Source organism: Lathyrus oleraceus, chromosome 4 (assembly GCF_024323335.1).
Source record: "Lathyrus oleraceus cultivar Zhongwan6 chromosome 4, CAAS_Psat_ZW6_1.0, whole genome shotgun sequence".
NCBI classification, from domain to species: Eukaryota; Viridiplantae; Streptophyta; class Magnoliopsida; order Fabales; family Fabaceae; genus Lathyrus; species Lathyrus oleraceus.
Genome location: NC_066582.1, coordinates 151,586,417 through 151,608,066, shown reverse-complemented (window position 1 = coordinate 151,608,066; position 21,650 = coordinate 151,586,417). Strand labels below are relative to the sequence as shown.

General features: G+C 36.3%; 1 protein-coding gene and 1 pseudogene across 1 annotated transcript; one reads left to right on the top strand and one right to left on the bottom strand.

Moving 5' to 3' along the window:
* Positions 1-208: 208 nt before the first annotated feature.
* On the bottom strand, positions 209-854 carry LOC127074234 (non-specific lipid-transfer protein A). The gene is made up of 2 exons (XM_051015537.1): positions 444-854; positions 209-356 (listed from the first exon to the last, which is right to left on the bottom strand). Exons 1-2 carry the CDS (start codon positions 779-781, stop codon positions 347-349), a joined length of 348 nt encoding a protein of 115 aa, XP_050871494.1. The 5' UTR covers positions 782-854; the 3' UTR covers positions 209-346.
* Positions 855-11,836: 10,982 nt separating this feature from the next.
* LOC127136469 (calcineurin-binding protein 1-like) lies at positions 11,837-14,400 on the top strand (annotated as a pseudogene).
* The last annotated feature ends 7,250 nt before the right edge of the window (positions 14,401-21,650 follow it).

Below are 21,650 nucleotides of genomic sequence, written 5' to 3'. Positions count from 1 at the left end.
CCTTGTTGATAGATTTTTTTTTTTTTGTGATCTACTATATTATAAGGTAGATTAATTAATTTTGTTTTCCTTTTTGTAAAATTATTTTTTGAAGCATTAACCTTGATTAGAAACTTATTATCAAAATAAATATATGAAAATAAAAAAAATGTCTATCTTTTTATGCATGAGTTAGTCTCTATAATTAAAAAGAATGCAGAAAGATAAGTAAAGATAAATATCGTATATTTATTAACATCAATTTTAATATTTTACACCATCATAGAACATATTACAAAGGGTTGTATTATTTAAATAAGAACAACTGAGTGTGGACCCGGTTTAGTTTATTATTTCTCCATTTTGTTCAAGGAATGCTGTGAAACAAAAGACAAAAAATAATATGAATATTAATTCTAAGTAATAGTAAATATATATTAAAGAAAGAAATATTGAAAACTTACTTATTGCAATCCATGTGTCTACTTATAGTATAACCTAAGTGAACACCGCAAAGTTCGGGAAGTGAGGCAGCTAAATCATCTCTAAAGTTAGAGATTTGATTAGCCAATCTTTTTAGGCATTCACATGCGGCACGACGTTCTTCAACAGTGGGTGCTGATGATTCTATAAATCTAACGCCAAGGCAACAACTAGTTGGTGGCTTATTATCCTGACCGATGAGAAATGGCTTACAAGATAATAAAGATGTCTCTGCTGCTCCACAATCAAAACCATGCACTTTCTCCATACTGAGGAGAAATAGAACTAGAAATGTCAGAATCATACTCAAATTCTTCATCTTGTTTTTTCACACTTATTTACTTGTGTTTCAATGTATGATATCAAGATTCAAAGGTGGGGTATATATATAGCTCAAGATGTGGGATAGTATCAAGGATAAAATATATTATAGAATGTAATTTCTATCACTTTAAAAATTAGTAATTTGGTTTTATTCTTTGGAATGCTTTTGTGTGTTGTCGATACTTCACTGTATTGGCATTCTAATTTTGGATAAGTGAGAAAAACTTTCAAACTTGCATATCTATTAATATTTTGTACTATTTTTCATCAACAAACACAAAGTATGACACACCATAGCTTAATAAATATTCGATACTTAAATTTTAGAGTCATCAAAATTCAAAAACTATGAGATAAAATAAAAGTATAGACAAATCAATCTGCTTCCACATTTGTGTAAATAACAAGAATCCAAGTACTCACCACTAAAGCACATAAACTTTTAAAAATTGTGACATATTAGTATTGGATACGTATCTGTATCTAGTACACGTATCGTACTCATATATTTAAAAAATTATTATTTTATTTTGAATGAAATTTATGATTTTCTATAATATATTTATGTATTTTTGATTATTTCTTATGATAATCTAAAAAAAATATTAATTAAAAAGTTAAATAGATACTATGCCCTTTGCCCTATCACTATAAGAAGTATGTTGCACAACGTCATAATATTGTGACGTGGAACTCACGTAGCAAAATAAGGTTGTTGCGACGTGAATTTCACGTCACAAATATTTTTTAATAATTAAATAATATTTTAGATTATGGGACATTTAAAAAAATTTAAAAAACATTGCGTCGTGTTAATCTTCAGTAACACATGAGAATCTTTTCTAAACCCATTGATGAGTTGGTCAGGAAAATGTGACTATTGTGGTTGGTCAACATTACCGACGTGGAAATCATGTCGCAAGACAACAATGATTTTTTGTTTGCCATGTGATTTTCACGTCGTTGAGTTACGAAGTGATTTCTACGATGCATAATGGCTTATATATATTCCAGCTTCGTTCTCCACGCACACAACGAACACATTTTCTTCTTTTTCTCTCTTCCACTCATTAAATCCACTCACTCTCAATGTTTTACACATTTTCTCACCTTAATCCTTACTCATCAAACCTCAATTTTACTGATTTCTCTCTCTTCCAACTCAGCAAAGTAAAAATTTATATATTCATATTATTATTTGTATTCAATTTTCCGTAATGAATTTTATTTTGTTATTAATATTTATTATTATTTTTTTAAATTTAAATTATTAAGAGAAGAAATTGATCTATAAAATATAGCTTGTTGCTAAATTTTTGGCTCCTTACGGGGCTCCTTATGTGATATTATTTCTTGAATCTTATTTCTTAAAATATAGATTTCATCTTTATCATTTCAAAATTCCCTTATTTTTGTCCCTCTTAAGACCCAGACATCCAATTTATGACATGATCTTCTTTTTATAATTTTTTTTAATGATGTGGATGATTTTGTATGCTATTTTTTTTTTCACTTTTTAAACCCAATATGGATTGATTATTATTATTATTTTTTTGGTTGTTAAATGATAAAAGACAAAACTTCCAAAATTTGGTTCCAATAGGGTTTAAATCCTAGTGAAGCTATCTGAAATATGCTCATCGAATGCACCACACACTCTAAGGTACAACCGAGTCGCCACCGAACTTTATTTATCCCAAAAAGATAGAGAATAAAAAATATCGATAAAACCCAAGGGAAAAGAAACAGGTAAGGGAATCGGGTATGCGTGGGGAAGGTATTAGCACCCCTTACATTCATGGTACTCAATGGGAACCATTTTGAATGTTCTTTCTTGGATGAGTGTTAAAATTTACATGTACCTACAGAAAATAAAGTGGGTTAGGAAAAGAATGCTCGAGGAGGATTGTGGCCCTCATGCTTACGTATTCTCATGGTACAATGAGAAAGTCGGAGCCTCATAGTTCGGAGAACAAAGACTAAAAAGGGGGAGAGGAAATGAGGATGGAGAAAGATGTTCACATAGGATTCACATCCTCATTCCTACGTATCCTCATAATGCAATAAGGAAGTCAGAGCTCCGTAGTTTGGAGAACAAACACTGAAAAAAGATATGATTTAGGGTGGTGTTTAAAAAAAGGAAAGGAAGGGGGTTAATCATAAAGGTGTGTCCCTGAAAAGGAAAGGAAATTGTGATGTTGTTTAAACCAACAGAAAGGGAAAACTTATCAAATTCGGAGACTCATATGACAAGGGTCTTACCAAAGAACTGGGACTAATATGGTAAGAAAGAAAATAAGGAGCTTGTCAAAGCCTGAGACTCAAATGACAAGGGTCTTACCAAAACACTAGGTCTAACATGATAAGGAAGAAAAGAAGGAACTTATCAAAGCTTGAGACTCACATGACAAGGGTTTTACCAAAACACTGGGTCTAACATGGTAAGGTAGAGGTATTTAAACCAAGAAATGGGAATAACCATGAAGGTGTCAACCCAGGGAATAACCATGAAGGTGTCAACCCTAAAAATGATGGGAATAACCATGAAGGTGTCAACCCAGTGACTAACCATGAAGGTGTCAACCCTAAAAGAAGAAGGGAATAACCATGAAGGTGTCAACCCTAAAAGGAAGTTTATTACAATGGTGTTTAAACGAAAAAGATCTGAAGAGAGGAGTCAAAGAGGCTAGGTGCAGACTTGACAGTGAATTGATTGGAATTGCACTAAAGTTTATGAACAAAAACGAATACTCTGAGCAGCTAGGGTCTACATCCTATGCATAGAGGTACTCTAGACAAGGGTAGGGAAGATCCCCTCTCATCATTTTCTATTTCTTAAGGCTCATGGTATGCAAGCCTAGTCAAAGACTGACAAGTTATTGAGGCATGTTCCCAAAGATGCTTGCAAGGATGAGTCATATGATGGATTGCTTGTGGGGGAGGCAAAAGCTCCAAGGTGACAGAGGCAAGTCCCATCAAGTGACCAAGAGAATTATGGTCACTTGATAAAGACAAAGGGAAATAATAACAGATGAAACGATTTAGTAGATCCAATGTGAATGGGATCAAAATAAATCAAAGGAAAAGATTGATGAACAAACAAAGATGCATGATCATACAAAACTAGCATAAGGTCTCATTGTTAGGTAGCCCAAGAGAAAGCCATGTGAACGCAAAGTATATTGTCTTATGTCTCATTGTTAGGTATCCCAAGATAAAGTCATGTATGTGTAAGAGTGTGCTAAACCTAAACTGATAAATGCAATGGGCAAGAGCAGATGAATCAACAACACAAGATCCAAAGTTCAACAAGAACAAATGCAATTCAAAGTGTCTACAAGGTCTTATGACCAAGGTCACTCCAAGCCAGCAAAGGGCCTAAATCCTAAGTCAAAGTCCAAAGTCCAAAGTCCAAAAGGTCTTCAATACTCTAGATCAAGAATGGGATTATGATTAGGTCCAAGTTACTTCATCATATTTTGATTCATTAATGTTTAACAAGCAAACAAATCAAACAAGATAAGAGAAACAAATGAATATAGCAAGATGATTAGAGTATGGAATGATATGATGATTAATGGGACATGAAATCGAAGTGAATTAAGTAAATGACATAAACTTAAATGACTTGAATTAAATGGTAATAATGTAAAGAGCAAGAATTAATGTTAGGAGTTAATGGTTAGTCAATTGTGTCAGGACAATTTAGCGTTATGTTAAGCAATCGAAAGTAGGCTTATGTAGAAGCCATACCTATATGTGGCATGTATGTTAGACAAGTTAGAGAATTAACATAAATTTAATCTCAAGTAACATGTCACACAATGGTCAAACAGAAGAAGAGAGATGAAAGTAGAAAGAATGAAGAGGCAAATCAAGGCAAGTGCATAGGTATCATTCTATCCACAAATTAAAGGACTCAAAATATGGTGCATTGAAGGTTAACCTATCATTGATCAAAAGTATTAAAGATGATTCATGATCATCTATCAACAGTTTTGGATCAAAGAAGGTTGAATCAACCTCAAGTCCATCTATCAATGATTTAAGATATGGAAGAAGTCATCAACCAAGTAACCAACTCAATTCAAAACACCAAGTGATCAATAAAAAGAAAATAAAAATGAATTAAAAATGATTAATAAAGGAAAATAAAAGAGAAAATGTCAAAGAGGGGGCAAAACATCAAATAAAAAACCAAGCAAAATGTGGGAGGTCGACAAAAATATGAATGACTAGACCTCAAAAGTTGGGATAAAAATGTTTTAAAAGGATTAAAATAAAAATCTCATTGTTCATGTCTTCCTGTATCAGAGCAATTGATTTGCTCTGAGCAGAGAGAATTTGCTCAGAAACTCGAAGACCATAGTTCTTCAAAGTAAAATTAAATGGTGAATACTGAAAATAAATGACAAGTAGGTTAGGAATTTTGATAAGTGAAACAAGGCGAAGAGTGTGGTAACGTGTTTACTCAAGGTTGTAACTTGTATCTACCTGTTCGAATGAAGCTTCAGAAGTCAATAATGGTGGATCTGAAAGCTTGGTTGCAATAGGATTCGGACCAAGGCATGCTTCAAACACCTTCAGAGGATGCCTATGAAGGATTCTGGGTAAAGAAATGGAAGGGAAAGAGCTTGAATAAAAAAATAGCTTGACTGGTTATTTGAGGCATCGGGCTTTAATGGGTTTAGAGTTTTTTTGGCTTTTAAAGCTTGCAAATGAAGGAAAAAGCTTCCTCTATTTACAGAGAATGTGTAGGGATCCAAATATATGTGAAATAGGCTTAAATTCGTGTGATTTGACTTGGAAATTTTCAGATCCCGATCGTGTGAAAGTCTGGCACCAAACTCGTGATTTAGGAGCTTCTCAAGTCGTTTCAAGTTGTCCTCGAATGCGTTTGGTCATGGGTAATTGTTTGGCACGCGTGAGAAGTGGTCCCAAAGTGTTTTGTGCATGTGTAGCGGGGTATTCGTTACCTTTAGATTTATTGACTAAATCAAAAGTAAATCATACAATTCGAGTCGTCACCGCACTTCTATTTATCCAAAGGAAAGGTTAGAAAGCGAACAAAAACCGAGAAATTTTATCAAATGAAAAACTAATAAAAATGTCAGAGATCTGGGTAAGGGGGTTGGTTATGTAATGGGAAGGTTTTAAGCACCCAAAATATCCTTAGTACTCTAAGGGAGCCCTTTTTACAAATGTTGTATGGTAGGTTGGTATTTGTGCAAACATGATTGGGGAGATGAGAAAATATTATACAATTTATTTATAATTTTGTTGTTTGAATGGATAAACCCATTGCCAACGTACCATCACAAAGGTAGGATCAAAACCTCGTAGTTCGGGGTAAAAATCTCAAAATAAATTGGTGAATTGATTGGTCAAAAGCCTTAAGGTCTTTTGTTATCAAAGGGAGAAAACTCAACCTAAACCACAAATTCACCATGTGAGGAGAGCTTCAACATACTAGTGAGGGATCCACCCTATAATAAGTATGGAAGACTTATAGTCCAATCACTAAGGATACAGGTGAGGTTTATATCAACGACTATGATAACTCAAACCTAATAGCTAATTCTTATGAAAAGCTTTGGCAAAGATGGTGATTGGAACCACAAAACATTTGAGTGAGTTGTATTTACAAATTAGAAGTATTCACAAAAGTAAAGTCAAAGTTGACTTCCTGATATTGGCATTCTAATTTTGGATAAGTGAGAAAAACTTTCAAACTTGCATATCTATTAATGTTTTGTACTATTTTTCATCAACAAACACAAAGTATGACACACCATAGTTTAATAAATATTTATATACTTGAGACGAAAATAAATTTTAGCGTCATCAAAATTCAAAAACTATGTGATAAAATAAAAATATGGACAAATCAATTTGCTTCCACATATACGTAAGTAACAAGAAACCAAGTATTCACTACTAAAGCACATAAATTTTTAAAAATTGTGACATATCAAAATTGGATATGCATCCGTATCGAGTACACGTATCGTATTCATATATTTATAACTTTTTTATTATTTTATTTTGAATAAAATTTATGATTTTCTATAATATATTAATATTATGTTTATGTATTTTCAATTATTTTTTATGATAAACTAATAAATTTTTGTCCTAATTAAAGAGTTAATATGTATTTTGCCCTTTGCTATATGAGTGAACTTTGATAAATCTTCATATATAAAAATTTAGATTTCATGCTTATCATTTTAAAATTCTCTTATTTTTGTCCCTCTTGAGACTCGGTCATCCGAATTTATTACATGATCTTCAATTTTTAAAAAACTTTAATTAATATGGATGATTTCGTTTGTTTTTTTTCATTTTCACTTTCTAAACCCAACTTGGATTTATTATTATTATTTTATTTTTTAGGTGTTAAATGATAAAAACAAAACTTCTAAAATTTGGCCCCAATAAGGTTTAAACCCTAGACTTTTGTCTATTCAAAGGGCGCGTTGTTTCATAATTGGGATGACCATTATCGAGTATGACACAAGTTGCACAAGGCGCTTATAAACTGGAAAGTCTTTAGGGCAAGAAAGTTCCTAGAACTTAGAATGATGGAAGCTTATAACATTTTGTTGAGGTTGTTACCTTTATCAAAATATGTAAAATCAGTAACATAGTGGGGAGAACTCTTTTCCCCTGCAAGGGCATGGATTTTTAATGAGGCGCTATGTTTTTTAAAATAAATTTTATGTGTGGAATTGAGTATAATACACGATAACATTTTAAATCCCTTCATGGTGTCATTGCTTGAAACCTATGGGGTATCATTGCTTCCTACATGGTACTATTGCTTGAACCATAACTGAGACTCCCTATGAGGTATTATTTCTTGAACCTTATGAGTTATCATTGTTGCTTAAGGAGGGGCTCCCTATGTGGTATTATATCTTGAAACCAATGTGGTAATATTTCTTGAGCCCTACGGGGGACTATTTATGGGGTATTATTGCTCGCATAGTTGAAAACAAAAACGTTAGTAAACAAGTTCTCCCTTATTGTGCTGATAAAAAAGAATGCCATAAGAATTGATTAATTGACTTAACAAAATGATCATTTCAACACAAAAAGAGTAGAAAAATATTTGTTAAACGTCAAAAGGCCCTGAACGGGAAGAGATAAAAGAATCGTCCAAACAAAGAAAAATTACATTAAAAAACAAAGCAAAAAACATAAGGTCCTAATTTTAATAGATGACTTTAAACGAAATGTCATGCTCGACCACCACATCACTTTTATTGGAGGAGAATATAGAATTTAATGGTCTAGAAGAGGGGGTGTTGAATATACCTTTTTCAAAAACACCAATTTAAAAACATTTACTTTTATAAAATTAGAGGTCGATAAAAATCGCTTGGTGTGTAGTTGAATTTTCGTACAAAATATATGCTTTTGGATTGATTGTAGTATATGTGGATTTAAGTGCTTGCAGCTATAGTAAAGATGATCAAAGATGGTGAAGCTTAGCAAAACTGCACTTCAACTAGGTAGTTTGATGATGACGACACTCAATATCAAATGATATCAAGTGAAATCAAGTATCTGGTGAAGTTATCTTAAATGATCAAAGATGTACATATTGGTTGATGACGTTATACTCTTGAAGATATTATTTAAGATCAAGTCAATATTGTGGTCCAACGACATTCAAGTGAATTTTTTACTTTCAAGGGTAAAAAATGGTTTAACCTCTCAAATAATGGCAATCAAGATGAATATATCTCAAACCTCATTAATAATATTCATAGCTCTTGTGTGATTCTAAAGTAATAGATAATGATGTGAAGACTTGAAGCTTCAGAGTTATGAAAAAAGGGAAGTGAGAAAGCTTGTCTGGTTGTTTTTGTCTGAGTCACCAGTGTCTTGAAAAGATATAAGGGTATTTTTAGAAATATTATGGCTAAATCACTCACACTAAAAACTTTTGAGAAGCCTCTCATATTTAAGTTAAAACATGAAGAAAATTATTTAGTCCTAGACTGTTGATTAAGAGATATTCTGATTGATTGGAAGACATTTTCTAAAGGCATAATCGATTAGATTATTAACCTAATCTATTATTTCATGCTTGGTTGAGTCTATAGTCGATTGGGACAATCTCTTAATGATTGGTAATAACTATATATATAAAAGTTCAATTTAGGGTCTATATTCAATTAGAGTATTGATTTGGACCATGAATTATTTCCAAATTTATACCATGCCTCGACCTTAAAATATAGAGCTTCTCAGACACTTTTTCACATCCAGAAAATCAGCTTAAGTATCACTTTTCATTTGTAACACCCTAAACCCCGAAAATAGATAAATCTTAGAATACTTCAAGCATTGAGCATAATGCACACGTTTAGGATGCCACTCATCATAAAACGACACCTGCCTCAAATATGATAAAACATTCTAATATACTTGTCATCACATGCTCACCTTCACTTAGGATATCATTACAGCGGAAATCATCAAATAAGCATGCTTCACAATAATTAAGTCTCGTCAAAATACCTTATTTGAATTAAAAATATGTGGCAAAAATATCCAGTATAACATAAACTCAAAACGTCAAGAGTATAGTATACGCCTATCAAATTAGCAAAACACAAACTAAATAAAAACAATCAAACATTCTCAACCTCAATGTTATAAGATCAGGGCAAGACTTCTAAAACAACGATGAACTAAACGAAGTAAGTATGGGAGCTAATTCCACTTATAGCAACAAACTCTATTCTTGAGTATCTGCAATATGTCCATGGTGGACAACATCAAAGCAAAGGCGATGAGAAATAACAAACCAATATAAACAGTGTAAAGAATGCTAAGATAGATAATACACAATAAACACACATTCATTACACATCCACCAACAACAAATTCTCACACCTAAACAATGGCAACAATTACATAATCACATTCAATCATTAACATCGTGAACAATCAAACACACATATAATCATATATGTAAATGTACTCCACAACTGACTCATTATGCATGTGGTATCATTCATGAACATTGAGATTCAGCTCGCTCCCGATCCCCACCATAGGACCAGAGCACACCAAATATTTACCATCAACATAGGTAACGCTTCACCAGTCCCCGTCTGGAACCGGCTACTCGGCCTCAATCCCCAATATAGGGCCAGAGCACACCAAATTTTGTTACAATCACTATATGTATGCTTCACTAATTCTTCACTAGAACTAGCTACTCACTCTCGATCCATACCACTGTACTAGAGCATACCAAAATTAGACCAAAGTCCATACACCATGATGCATGAATCTCATAACATGCATTATCACCAAAAGAATCCCCAGACCCATCTAACCATTTATGCATCACATCATTTATCATACCCAATAATCAATTCAATTTACAACATCAATAAATAACAAAAAATAGCAACAACTCATCAAACATGACTCCATAGGCATTCACTCATGTTACTTCACCAAAAAAACAATACATCATTGTATAAACATAATGGTTCGCTAATTGATCACACAAATTAGCACAACATTTCCATAATAGGTAAAAAAAATTATTTCAAACAGTTCACCAAGCATCACCATGTGAGAGTTCTGCGTGTTAGCTTTCAAAAGCTTCGAACCGCGTCTCACTCCGAGTCACGAAACTCAAATTACAACGAAAAGAGTCGAAAAAAAAGCATTTCAACATTGTTTCTCTTTGTTGAGTGAAGTATTTCTCGCTAAGTGAAGTCGCCCTCGCTAAGAGAACTCGTCCAGAGCTGCAAAATGTAGAATTGTGAATTTCGCTGTTGGAGGCCTTCTGGATCTCCAATTTCGATTCCGTAAAAACCCCTGATCTTAGAATTTGATATACTATAATTATTCAATGATTAAAACAACAAATTCACATTATATCACAAATTTACATCAACAAAATCATTCAATCTCATTAATTCATGTTTACCTTTAACCTTCCAAACCCTCAAACATGGTGGAAAACATCAATATAGGCACACGAAATTCATCATTAAAATAACCAATGACATAAAAATTCATAGAAAATTCAGAATCAATCATATCTTCATATCTCAATTTCCCTAAAGAGAGTAAGGATTTCTTTTCTCTATCCTTCATGTAATACACCTAGATTGATAGCCCTTTCTCCCCCGTTACATTAGATTTCTAGCAATTGATGATGAATTGGATAACTTCTATGAGTTCCCTCTCCAATTTCCTAGTTTTTGCTATTTCTCTCCTTTTGCATGTTTTCTACGTATATCAGATGTTTTCTTTAAAACCCATCTTTTTCCCTATTTTTAGAATATATAGTCCCTGTCATACCCCAATTTTGGCCCTGAAAATTTTTCCCCATCAATCACTCGTTTGTATTCTTTCTTCATTCACCTTCATATCCTTCATTCATGTTCATGTTTACTATTTCATATTTTTTACGTTTTTCACATTCCAAATTTACATTCATATTTTCTTCATTCACATTGAAAAAAATTCCATTCATATTCAAGAATTTCCACATGCTCATTCATAGTTCGATTACTTCGTTCATTCATTCAATCATAATCATCCATGTACATGGCATATGAATAACTTATAATAAAAAAAACATCTCATCACATGAATACTTGGAAGTTCTAAGGCAAAGAACAACTATGTTTTGCTACAAGGACACCAATTTTCATTCACATCCAGTGTTATATTCATTACAAATCATGAGATTTTTCTAAGCTTACAAATTTACAGAATGGACATTGGGACCAAATCGAACTCACTCCAAAACTTCCAAAAACTAATTCCAATTAATATGCCAAATCATCATCCAGCTTCAGCCTGACCACGACGGTTCCCATGTGTTATTGTCAAATATTTATGCTTCAAAAGGAAATTGGGGTGATGTTCTTGAAATTAGAGCATCTAGCTATGTCTAACACTACAAAGGTTTTGGATCCTACATTCCATGGAGTGGGTCAAAGATTAGGAACTGAAATATAGAGGATTGAGAATTTTCAACCGGTTCCATTGCCCAAATCTGAATATGGGAAATTCTACATGGGAGATTCATACATTGTCTTGCAGACATCACAAGGCAAAAGCTTGTGAAGAATTTTGTATTGCTTTGTCACTTTTGGAAAAAAAGGGAAAAATGGAACATTCTCCAGGTTCAGTCCCCCGCCCACATTGCAAGGATGTAAAAGAGATAAACATTGATAGAGTTCTCTACGAAGTTAATATATTGAAGGTCAATTTTTTTGATGGAAAAGTCTATCACTAGGATGATGGAGCAAGAAAAATAAAAAAGATGAAAAGATAACTTCCATCGAGCTCATGGCTCTAGATGTTCTAATTGAAGCATGTCAGAAGATAACACCAATGGATGTAGAACTGTATTTCAATTGCCATTACAGAAAACTGAAAATACTCATGGCATTGATGGGTTTGAGTACAAGTATTACATCACTTAAATCTTCTGACCAAACACATGGTTTCAGTACACCTTCTAATTTGGATGACTCAAATGAAAGCTCTATCAAGCACTATAGCCACTTGGTTACGGAGGAAGTGATGGCCCTCTCTGACTGTATATCACAAGTGAAGAAAGTTATTGATCACTGTGGAGATTCCGACGGCCTCGCTGTTCCGACAAGCAGCATTTGTCAAATGCAATCTCTGATGCTGTTAATCATGGGCTATGTCGCGAATGTACTCGTGTGCAACATAACCTCTGCACAAGTAATATCTGATCAAGTGGAAAGCATCTGTTTTGTTGATGCAGCCATTGTTTTCTGCAAACTTCAGCATCATAGTCGGACCACACCTATCGAAACTCAAGTTGATTTAATTGTTGCAACCCATGACATGCTTGCTGAATATGAGCTTTGTTGTGTCGGTGAAAGTGTCAAAGGTGGAGAAGGAACATTTCTTAGATTTGCAATAAAGCATCTGTTCGGCTTGGATATGAAGTTCAAATCCAGCTTTAACCTTAAAAATAAAGAACCAACGCGATGCGAAGAAGCATCCAAAAACAGTGTTGTCAATTTATCTATGGAAGAATCCATATCAGATACATTAGATTTCCGGATTGATTGGACCAGAATTAATGAAATTACCTATGTGAAAAAGGATGTTTCTGAAGGAATATCTATAGGAGTCTCATCTTGCAAAGTTCAAAATAAAGACAGTACGGAGGTAGAGTGTGAAGATAACATGGTTGCTGGGACTGACTGTAACTTAGTTGAGGAAGAGAATTCATGCAATCAATTAATTGAACATGGAAATGAACTTTCTGAAGATGAAGCAGAAGAACTCGAGTCTAAAATTGATGGGGCCTTAGATCAGTGCTTTTTCTGTTTATATGGATTAAACCTAAAGTCTGATTCATCCTATGAAGATGATCTAGTGATGCACAAAAATTCAAGTCGGGGAGATTATCAGACCAAAGAACAGTGTGCTGATGTTTTCCAATATGTTCTTCCTTATGCGAAGGCATCTTCTAAAACTGGACTGGTCAAACTTTGCAGAGTTTTAAGAGCTATGAGGAAACACTTTCTGCAGCCACCAGAGGACCTTTTGACAGGAAATCCAATTGATAAGTTCCTTGATGATCCTAATCTATGTGAAGATAAACTATCTGAGGAGGCCAGGTCTGAAGGATTCTTTGAAACTATAACTAAGACCATGTTTCCTGATGTGGGAGGTCTTGGACAGTATAACACAACACTATTGAGCAGGTCTGAGCCATATGTGGACGTCTACTGTAACTTGTATCATTTCTTGGCTCTGTCTGAGGAAATGAGTGCAACTGATAAATGGCTTGGATTTGTGCTGACCAAGGAAGGGGAAGAATTTGTTGAGCAAAATGCTAAGCTCTTCAAATATGATCTCATGTACAATCCTCTACGCTTTGAAAGCTGGCAGTGACTTGGAAATATTTATGATGAGGAAGTAGATTTGTTGCTTAATGATGGTAACAAGCACATTAATGTAGTAGGATGGAGGAAGAATCCCACTTTATTTGAGAGAGTGGAGACAAGCCGGAGAAGGAGTAGACGGTGCCTACTAATGAGTTTAGCTTTGGCTAAGACATCTGCTCAGCAGCGCGAGATACATGAGTTATTGGCATTGGTATACTACGACAGTCTTCAAAATGTCGTCCCATTTTATGATCAAAGATCAGCTTTACCCTTGAAGGATGCAACATGGATGGCGTTCTGTGAGAGCTCAATGAAACATTTTAAGAAAGCCTTTGCACTTAAGAAAGATTGGTTGCATGCATTTTACTTGGGAAAACTTAGCGAAAAGCTTGAATATTCATATGAAATTGCACTATCATATTACACAAAAGTTATTGCTTTGAACACATCAGCTGTTGATCCTGTCTATAGAATGCATGCCTCGCGCTTGAAACTATTAATTAAATGCGGAAAACAGAATGTGGAGATTCTGAAGGTTCTTTCAGCAGACTCCTTTGATCAATCTGTAAAAGAAGTTGTCACAAGTATCCTTGGCAGCACAGATAGCTCATCTTTAAATACAAAGGAGAGCTGTATTCATGCCAAATTTGTGGATACTAAGCATGGAGGGTTACTCTTACTTGCCTGACTTCCAATATTTCAGAGGTTTGGACAACAACATCAATCTCTCAATTAACGATACTGATAAAATATTGAGTGAAGTTAACGAGCACACAATTCATGTGGGTAGAATTGGCGATCAAACTGGTACTAGAGATTCAAACACCGCCGCACAGTCGTCATTGGTCCCTGTTTCAAAAGCAGCAGTTTAATTCTCCAGCAGGTGCAAGTGGGAGTCTTCATGCTACTTCTTTCCAATGCGTGCGTGATCTACAAAGGACCAACCAAATATCATTTCTGCATAAACTCACCGACAAATCCGACGTATACTCATTTGGTGTGGTTCTTCGAAATACTCTGTGCTCGCCCGACTTTGAACCCGACTCTTGCTAAAGAGCAAGTCAGTCTAGCTGAGTCGGCATATCATTGCTACAAAAAAGGAATTCTTGACCAAATAATAGATCCTTATCTAAAAGGCAAGATAGCTCCAGAATGTCTCAAGAAGTTTGCCGAGACCGCAATGTGTAACACCCCGATTAAAATAAGAGAATTATTTAATTGAGTTAATATTATTTTATTAATTTAATTAAATAAAGTTGAATTATTGGATTATTATTATTATTATTATTATAGATGTTATTTATTTTAATAATTAAATAAATAAAATAATTGGAATATGAAGAGTGGAAGGGTAAAAGTGGAATTGGATATAAGAGGCCAAAGTGAGAACTCAGAAGTGTTGTCACGTATTTTGCCTCAGAGTCAGAGAAAGAAAGGAACCGCTGAAGAGAAAGAGAAGGAAGAGGAAAAGGCCAAAGATTGCTCAGAGCTTCCTTCAATCCAAAGAGGTAAGGGGTCTGAACCTTATTAAATGATAATATGCGAGCAAATTCATGATATATGTTGGATTGTGGATGAATTTGGGGATTTTAGGGAGATTGGGAAAGTTGGGGTTTTGATGGAAATTCTCCGATCTGTGATTCTGGTCGAGTTATAGGCGTTATAATCGATAATTATGTGTGTAATCAAATTGATAAATTGTGATGAATTGTGATGAGTAAGTTGAGTGGTAAGGGTCTGAAATGGGCACATAAGGTCCCTGCCCAGAGAAAACACGTCTGGTGAACTGTCATGTTCGCCTAGCGAACATACCTTCGCCTAGCGAAGGGACGCGCTTCAACCTCGCCCAGCGAGATTGAGAGGTTTTGGCTACTGTAATGTTCGCTGTGGACTCGCTAGAGCTTCGCCTAGCGAGTGAGTGCTAGCTGTGTTTTTCACCAAAACAGAATGAGTTCGCTATTACCTTCGCCTTGAGCTCGCCTAGCGAATTAATTTACCAATTTACTGGAGCTGTTCGCCTTGAGCTCGCCTAGCGAACCAGAGCTTCGCCACAGACTCGCCTAGCGAGCAAGGCAGAGGAAGTGTTTTGTACATGTGTTAACGAGGTGTTTTATACATATGTTGATGAGGTGTTTTATACATGTGTGATGATATGTATGATGCTGTGAAGGTATCAGTTATGTGTGCATTCGTGAATAGACTGTTTTATGGCTTAGAGTGTGAGCATATATCTATTCCTGAATTGTTGTTGTTTTGTTGAGTTGAATGTCATGCTATTAATGATGATGATAACGTGACTATATGATGTTGTTGTTGCTATGTTGATTATGATGCATGTTTGATGTGCATGCATTCATGAAAGGCCGATGCCTAGTGATGAACGGACTGAGTTCCAATGATGTTGTTGACTCCGGGCTTGTTGAGAGGCTTGGTTCCTTGCGGGGGACTCGGATTCTATGGTGATGAATCTGGGAGTGGTGATCCTGTAGTTGGTCACAAAATGGGTATACCGAGTCGTGTTGAGTCATGCATGGGTGTGTGCATTGCATTTGATATGTTGTTATGTTGATGTTGATGAGTATGTTGATTATGATGATTATGATGAGCTGTGTTGGCATATGTGAAATATATTTATGTTTATATTTCTGTCGTTATATTATTATTTAATGATGTAATTCTCACCCCTTCTGCATGTGTTTATGTTCATCTATGATGAGCAATGTGCAGATAAAGCGGAATAGCTATTGTTGAGGTTTGAAGAATAAGTGTAGAGTTATTCTACAGAGTCGAGTCAAATGCTCTGGTCATGTGACACCGGGGTTCGGGGATTCGATAGATAATATATTATTATTTAAGTTGTTTATGATGACTAATATGTTGAGATGCTTTGTTGAGATAATGTTGAACCATTATTATGGATTGTTATATGATGAATGATAATATTAATATTGTTGTCCGCTGCGAAGTTTTAAATAAAATAAATAATATGTTTTATGTTGTGATGCGATGAATTGTTATGTTGTAAGAAATGTAAACTCTTCTACATGTTGTACTCTGATAATCTATTTAAATATGTCGTTTGGGTAGAAGGGTGTTACATTAGTGGTATCAGAGCATGGTCAGTCCAGTCGAGTCATAATGTGAGGTTTTCCCTGTTGGTCGATTAGTGTGAATGACACTGTCGATATTTAACGGTTGTAGTTGTGTTGTGCAGAGTATGGATGGAGAAAATGACCGTGCGATTGTTGAGGCTTTGGCTGCTATGGCGCAGGCTATGCAGGCGCAGCAGAATCCGCCGGTCGACGAGTTTAGGAATTTGGGAAGGTTTCTGAAGAATAACCCTCCTACATTCAAAGGGCGCTATGATCCAGATGGTGCTCAGATTTGGCTGAAGGAAATTGAGAAGATTTTCCGGGTGATGACGTGTACTGAAGCACAGAAGGTGCAGTTTGGTACACATACGTTATCTGAAGAGGCTGAAAACTGGTGGGATAACACTCGCCAGAGAATTGAAGTACCAGGTGCTGAGATGACTTGGGAAAGGTTCAAGACGGCCTTTCTGGAGAAATATTTTCCTGCTGATGTGCGATGTAAGAAGGAGATGGAATTTCTAGAACTGAAGCAGGGTAACATGTCTGTTGCTGATTACGCTTCGAAGTTTGAGGAGCTGGTGCAGTATTGTCCTCATTATAATAATGCTGATGCTGAGGAATCCAAGTGTGTCAAGTTTGAGAACGGGTTGCGTCCCGAAATCAAACAAGGCATTGGTTACCAGGAGATTCGTAGGTTTCCTACACTGGTTAATAAGTGCAGGATATTTGATGAAGATAGCAAGGCTAGGACTGCTCATTACAAGAGTCTTAGTGAGAAGAAGAATAAGGATCGTGGTAGTCCTTATGCATCTCCAAATGGTAAAGGTAAGCAGAAAGTGGCAGATGAGAAGAGGCCAAGTGGGGGAGGATCTCCCATAGCTGGTAAATGTTTCAAGTGTGGCGAGCCAGGCCACCGTGCTGATAGCTGTACCAAGAAAGTGCTGCGATGTTTCCGATGCGGTCAGGCTGGTCATAGAGTTACTGAATGTAAGGATGCTGGTCCGACATGTTTTAATTGTGGCGAGAAAGGCCATATCAGTTCGCAGTGCTCGAAACCGAAGAAGGCGGCTACTGCAGCTCATACTACTGGTAGGGTGTTTGCTCTGAGTGGGGCTGAAGCTCCTAAAGAAGATAATCTGATTAAAGGTACTTGCTTGATTAATAATGTTGAATTGCTTGCTATTATTGACACTGGTGCTACTCATTCGTTTATTTCGTATGAGTGTGCGACCAGGATTGGTGTGATTATGTCGTTCCTAGGCGGAAGTATGGTGATAGATACTCCTGCTAATGGTTCGGTGAAAACTTCTGTTGTCTGTCGAGGTTGTCATTTGACGATCTTTGAGAGAGAGTTCGTGGTTGATTTGGTGTGCTTGCCCTTGCACCAAATTGATATTATTCTGGGAATGAATTGGCTAGAATTCTATGGCGTGTTTATCAACTGCTATAGTAAGACGGTGCGGTTTTCTGAAGTTGGTGGGAATGATGAGGCCAGATTTCTATCTGCTAGGCAGGTGGGGGAATTTGTGAAAGATGAAGCTCAGATATTCGCTTTATTTGCGTCTCTGCAAACGGATAAGAAAGTGGTGAGTGTAGATTTGCCTGTTGTCGGTGAATTTCAGGATGTGTTTCCAGAGGATGTAAGTGAATTACCTCCAGAACGGGAAGTCGAGTTTGCCATTGACTTAGTACCAGGTACGAGTCCGGTGTCGATGTCTCCTTATAGAATGTCGGCAACTGAATTAGTTGAATTGAAGAAGCAACTTGAAGAATTGCTTGAGAAGAAGTTTGTGCGTCCAAGTGTTTCTCCTTGGGGTGCACCAGTATTGTTAGTGAAGAAGAAAGAAGGTACGATGAGGTTGTGTGTCGATTATCGGCAGTTGAATAAGGTGACTATCAAGAATCGGTATCCATTGCCGAGGATTGATGATTTGATGGACCAGTTGGTTGGAGCTCATGTTTTCAGTAAGATTGATTTGCGGTCGGGTTATCATCAGATCCGAGTGAAGTCAGATGATATTGCGAAGACTGCTTTCCGTACGAGGTATGGTCATTATGAATACACTGTGATGCCGTTCGGTGTGTCTAATGCTCCAGGTGTGTTTATGGAATATATGAATCGTATATTTCATCCGTACCTTGATAATTTTGTTGTGGTGTTCATAGATGATATATTGATATATTCTAAGACGGAAGAAGAGCATGCAGGACATCTGAGAATTGTTTTGCAGGTGTTAAGAGAAAAGAAATTATATGCAAAGTTATCTAAATGTGAGTTCTGGTTGAAGGAAGTGAGTTTCCTTGGCCATGTGATTTCGAGTGGTGGGATTTCTGTTGATCCTGCTAAAGTTGATGATGTATTACAGTGGGAGACTCCGAAGTCTGCTACTGAGATACGCAGTTTTCTGGGGTTAGCTGGTTATTATCGCAGATTTATTGAGGGCTTCTCTAAGTTGGCATTGCCGTTGACGCAGTTGACTAAGAAGGGTCAAGTGTATGTGTGGGATGCAGCTTGTGAAGCGAGTTTTGTTGAGTTGAAGAAGCGGTTGACCAGTGCTCCGGTGTTGATCTTGCCTAATCCTGGTGAGTCCTTCGTTGTTTATTGTGATGCTTCTTTGATGGGTCTTGGTGGTGTTTTGATGCAGAATGGTAAAGTTGTAGCTTATGCTTCTAGACAGTTGAAAGTTCATGAGAGGAATTATCCTACGCATGATCTAGAACTTGCAGCTGTTGTATTCGTGTTGAAAATGTGGAGGCATTATCTGTATGGTTCCAGATTCGAAGTGTTCAGTGATCACAAGAGTCTGAAGTATCTGTTTGATCAGAAAGAGTTAAATATGAGGCAGAGAAGGTGGTTAGAATTACTGAAGGATTTTGACTTCGAATTAAGTTATCATCCCGGTAAGGCTAATGTAGTTGCAGATGCACTGAGTAGGAAGTCTCTACATATGTCTATGATGATGGTTCGGGAGCTTGAGTTAATTGAACAGTTCCGTGATATGAGTTTGGGTTGTGAAGTTTCCGCTGATAGTGTAAAGTTGGGTATGCTGAAGTTGACTAGTGGAATTCTGGAAGATATTCGGAATGGTCAGCAAGTTGATGTCGCTCTAGTTGATCATATTACTATGGTTAACCAGGGTAATGGTGGTAATTTTGAGATTGATGAGAATGGCATCCTGCGATTTAAAGGTAGAGTTTGTGTTCCTGAGGTGTCTGAATTGAAAAAGAGTATTCTTGAAGAGGGCCATAGGAGTGGATTGAGTATCCATCCAGGTGCAACTAAAATGTATCAGGATTTGAAGAAGTTGTTTTGGTGGGCTGGTATGAAAAGAGATGTTGCTAAGTTTGTGTATGCCTGTTTGACTTGTCAGAAGTCAAAGATTGAACATCAGAAACCGGCAGGCATGATGCAACCTTTGAAGATTCCTGAATGGAAGTGGGATAGCATTTCCATGGATTTTGTGACGGGATTGCCAAGGACGGTGAAAGGTAATGATTCTATTTGGGTGATTGTGGATCGATTGACTAAGTCGGCGCATTTCTTGCCGATGAGGATTAATCACTCTTTAGAGAAGTTGGCAGAGTTGTATATTGAGGAGATAGTGAGGCTGCATGGTATTCCATCCAGTATTGTGTCTGATAGAGATCCCAGATTTACTTCTAGATTTTGGGAAAGTTTGCAGAAAGCGTTGGGGACTAAGTTGAGGTTGAGTTCAGCTTATCATCCTCAGACTGATGGTCAGACTGAAAGAACTATCCAATCCTTGGAGGATTTGTTGAGAGCTTGTGTGTTGGAGCAGGGTGGTTCTTGGGATAGTTATTTGCCGTTGGTGGAGTTTACTTATAACAATAGTTTTCATGCTAGTATCGGTATGGCTCCATATGAAGCATTGTATGGTAGGAGGTGTAGAACTCCATTGTGTTGGTATGAATCAGGTGAGAGTGTTGTACTCGGACCTGAGATTGTGCAGCAGACGACTGAAAGGGTTAAGATGATTCAGGAGAAAATGAAGATTTCTCAGAGTCGTCAGAAGAGTTATCATGATAACAGGAGAAAGGCACTTGAGTTCCAAGAGGGAGATCATGTGTTCCTGAGAGTTACTCCGACGACAGGTGTGGGTAGAGCTTTAAAGTCTAAAAAGCTTACTCCGAGGTTTGTGGGTCCGTATCAGATTTTGAAGAGGGTTGGGGAAGTGGCGTATCGGATAGCTTTACCGCCGTCGCTTTCTAATCTGCATGATGTGTTTCATGTATCTCAGTTGAGAAAATATATTGCGGATCCTTCACATGTTGTTCAGTTGGATGATATCCAGGTGAGGGATAATTTGACCGTTGAGGTGTTGCCAATTCGGATAGATGACCGAGAAGAGAAGACCCTGAGAGGTAAGAAGATTGCTCTAGTGAAAGTTGTTTGGGGAGGTCCAGCTGGTGAGAGCTTGACTTGGGAGCGTGAAGATCAGATGAAGGAGTCGTATCCGGCTCTATTTAATTGAGGTATGTTTTCGAGGACGAAAACTCCTTTAGTGGGGGAGAGTTGTAACACCCCGATTAAAATAAGAGAATTATTTAATTGAGTTAATATTATTTTATTAATTTAATTAAATAAAGTTGAATTATTGGATTATTATTATTATTATTATTATAGATGTTATTTATTTTAATAATTAAATAAATAAAATAATTGGAATATGAAGAGTGGAAGGGTAAAAGTGGAATTGGATATAAGAGGCCAAAGTGAGAACTCAGAAGTGTTGTCACGTATTTTGCCTCAGAGTCAGAGAAAGAAAGGAACCGCTGAAGAGAAAGAGAAGGAAGAGGAAAAGGCCAAAGATTGCTCAGAGCTTCC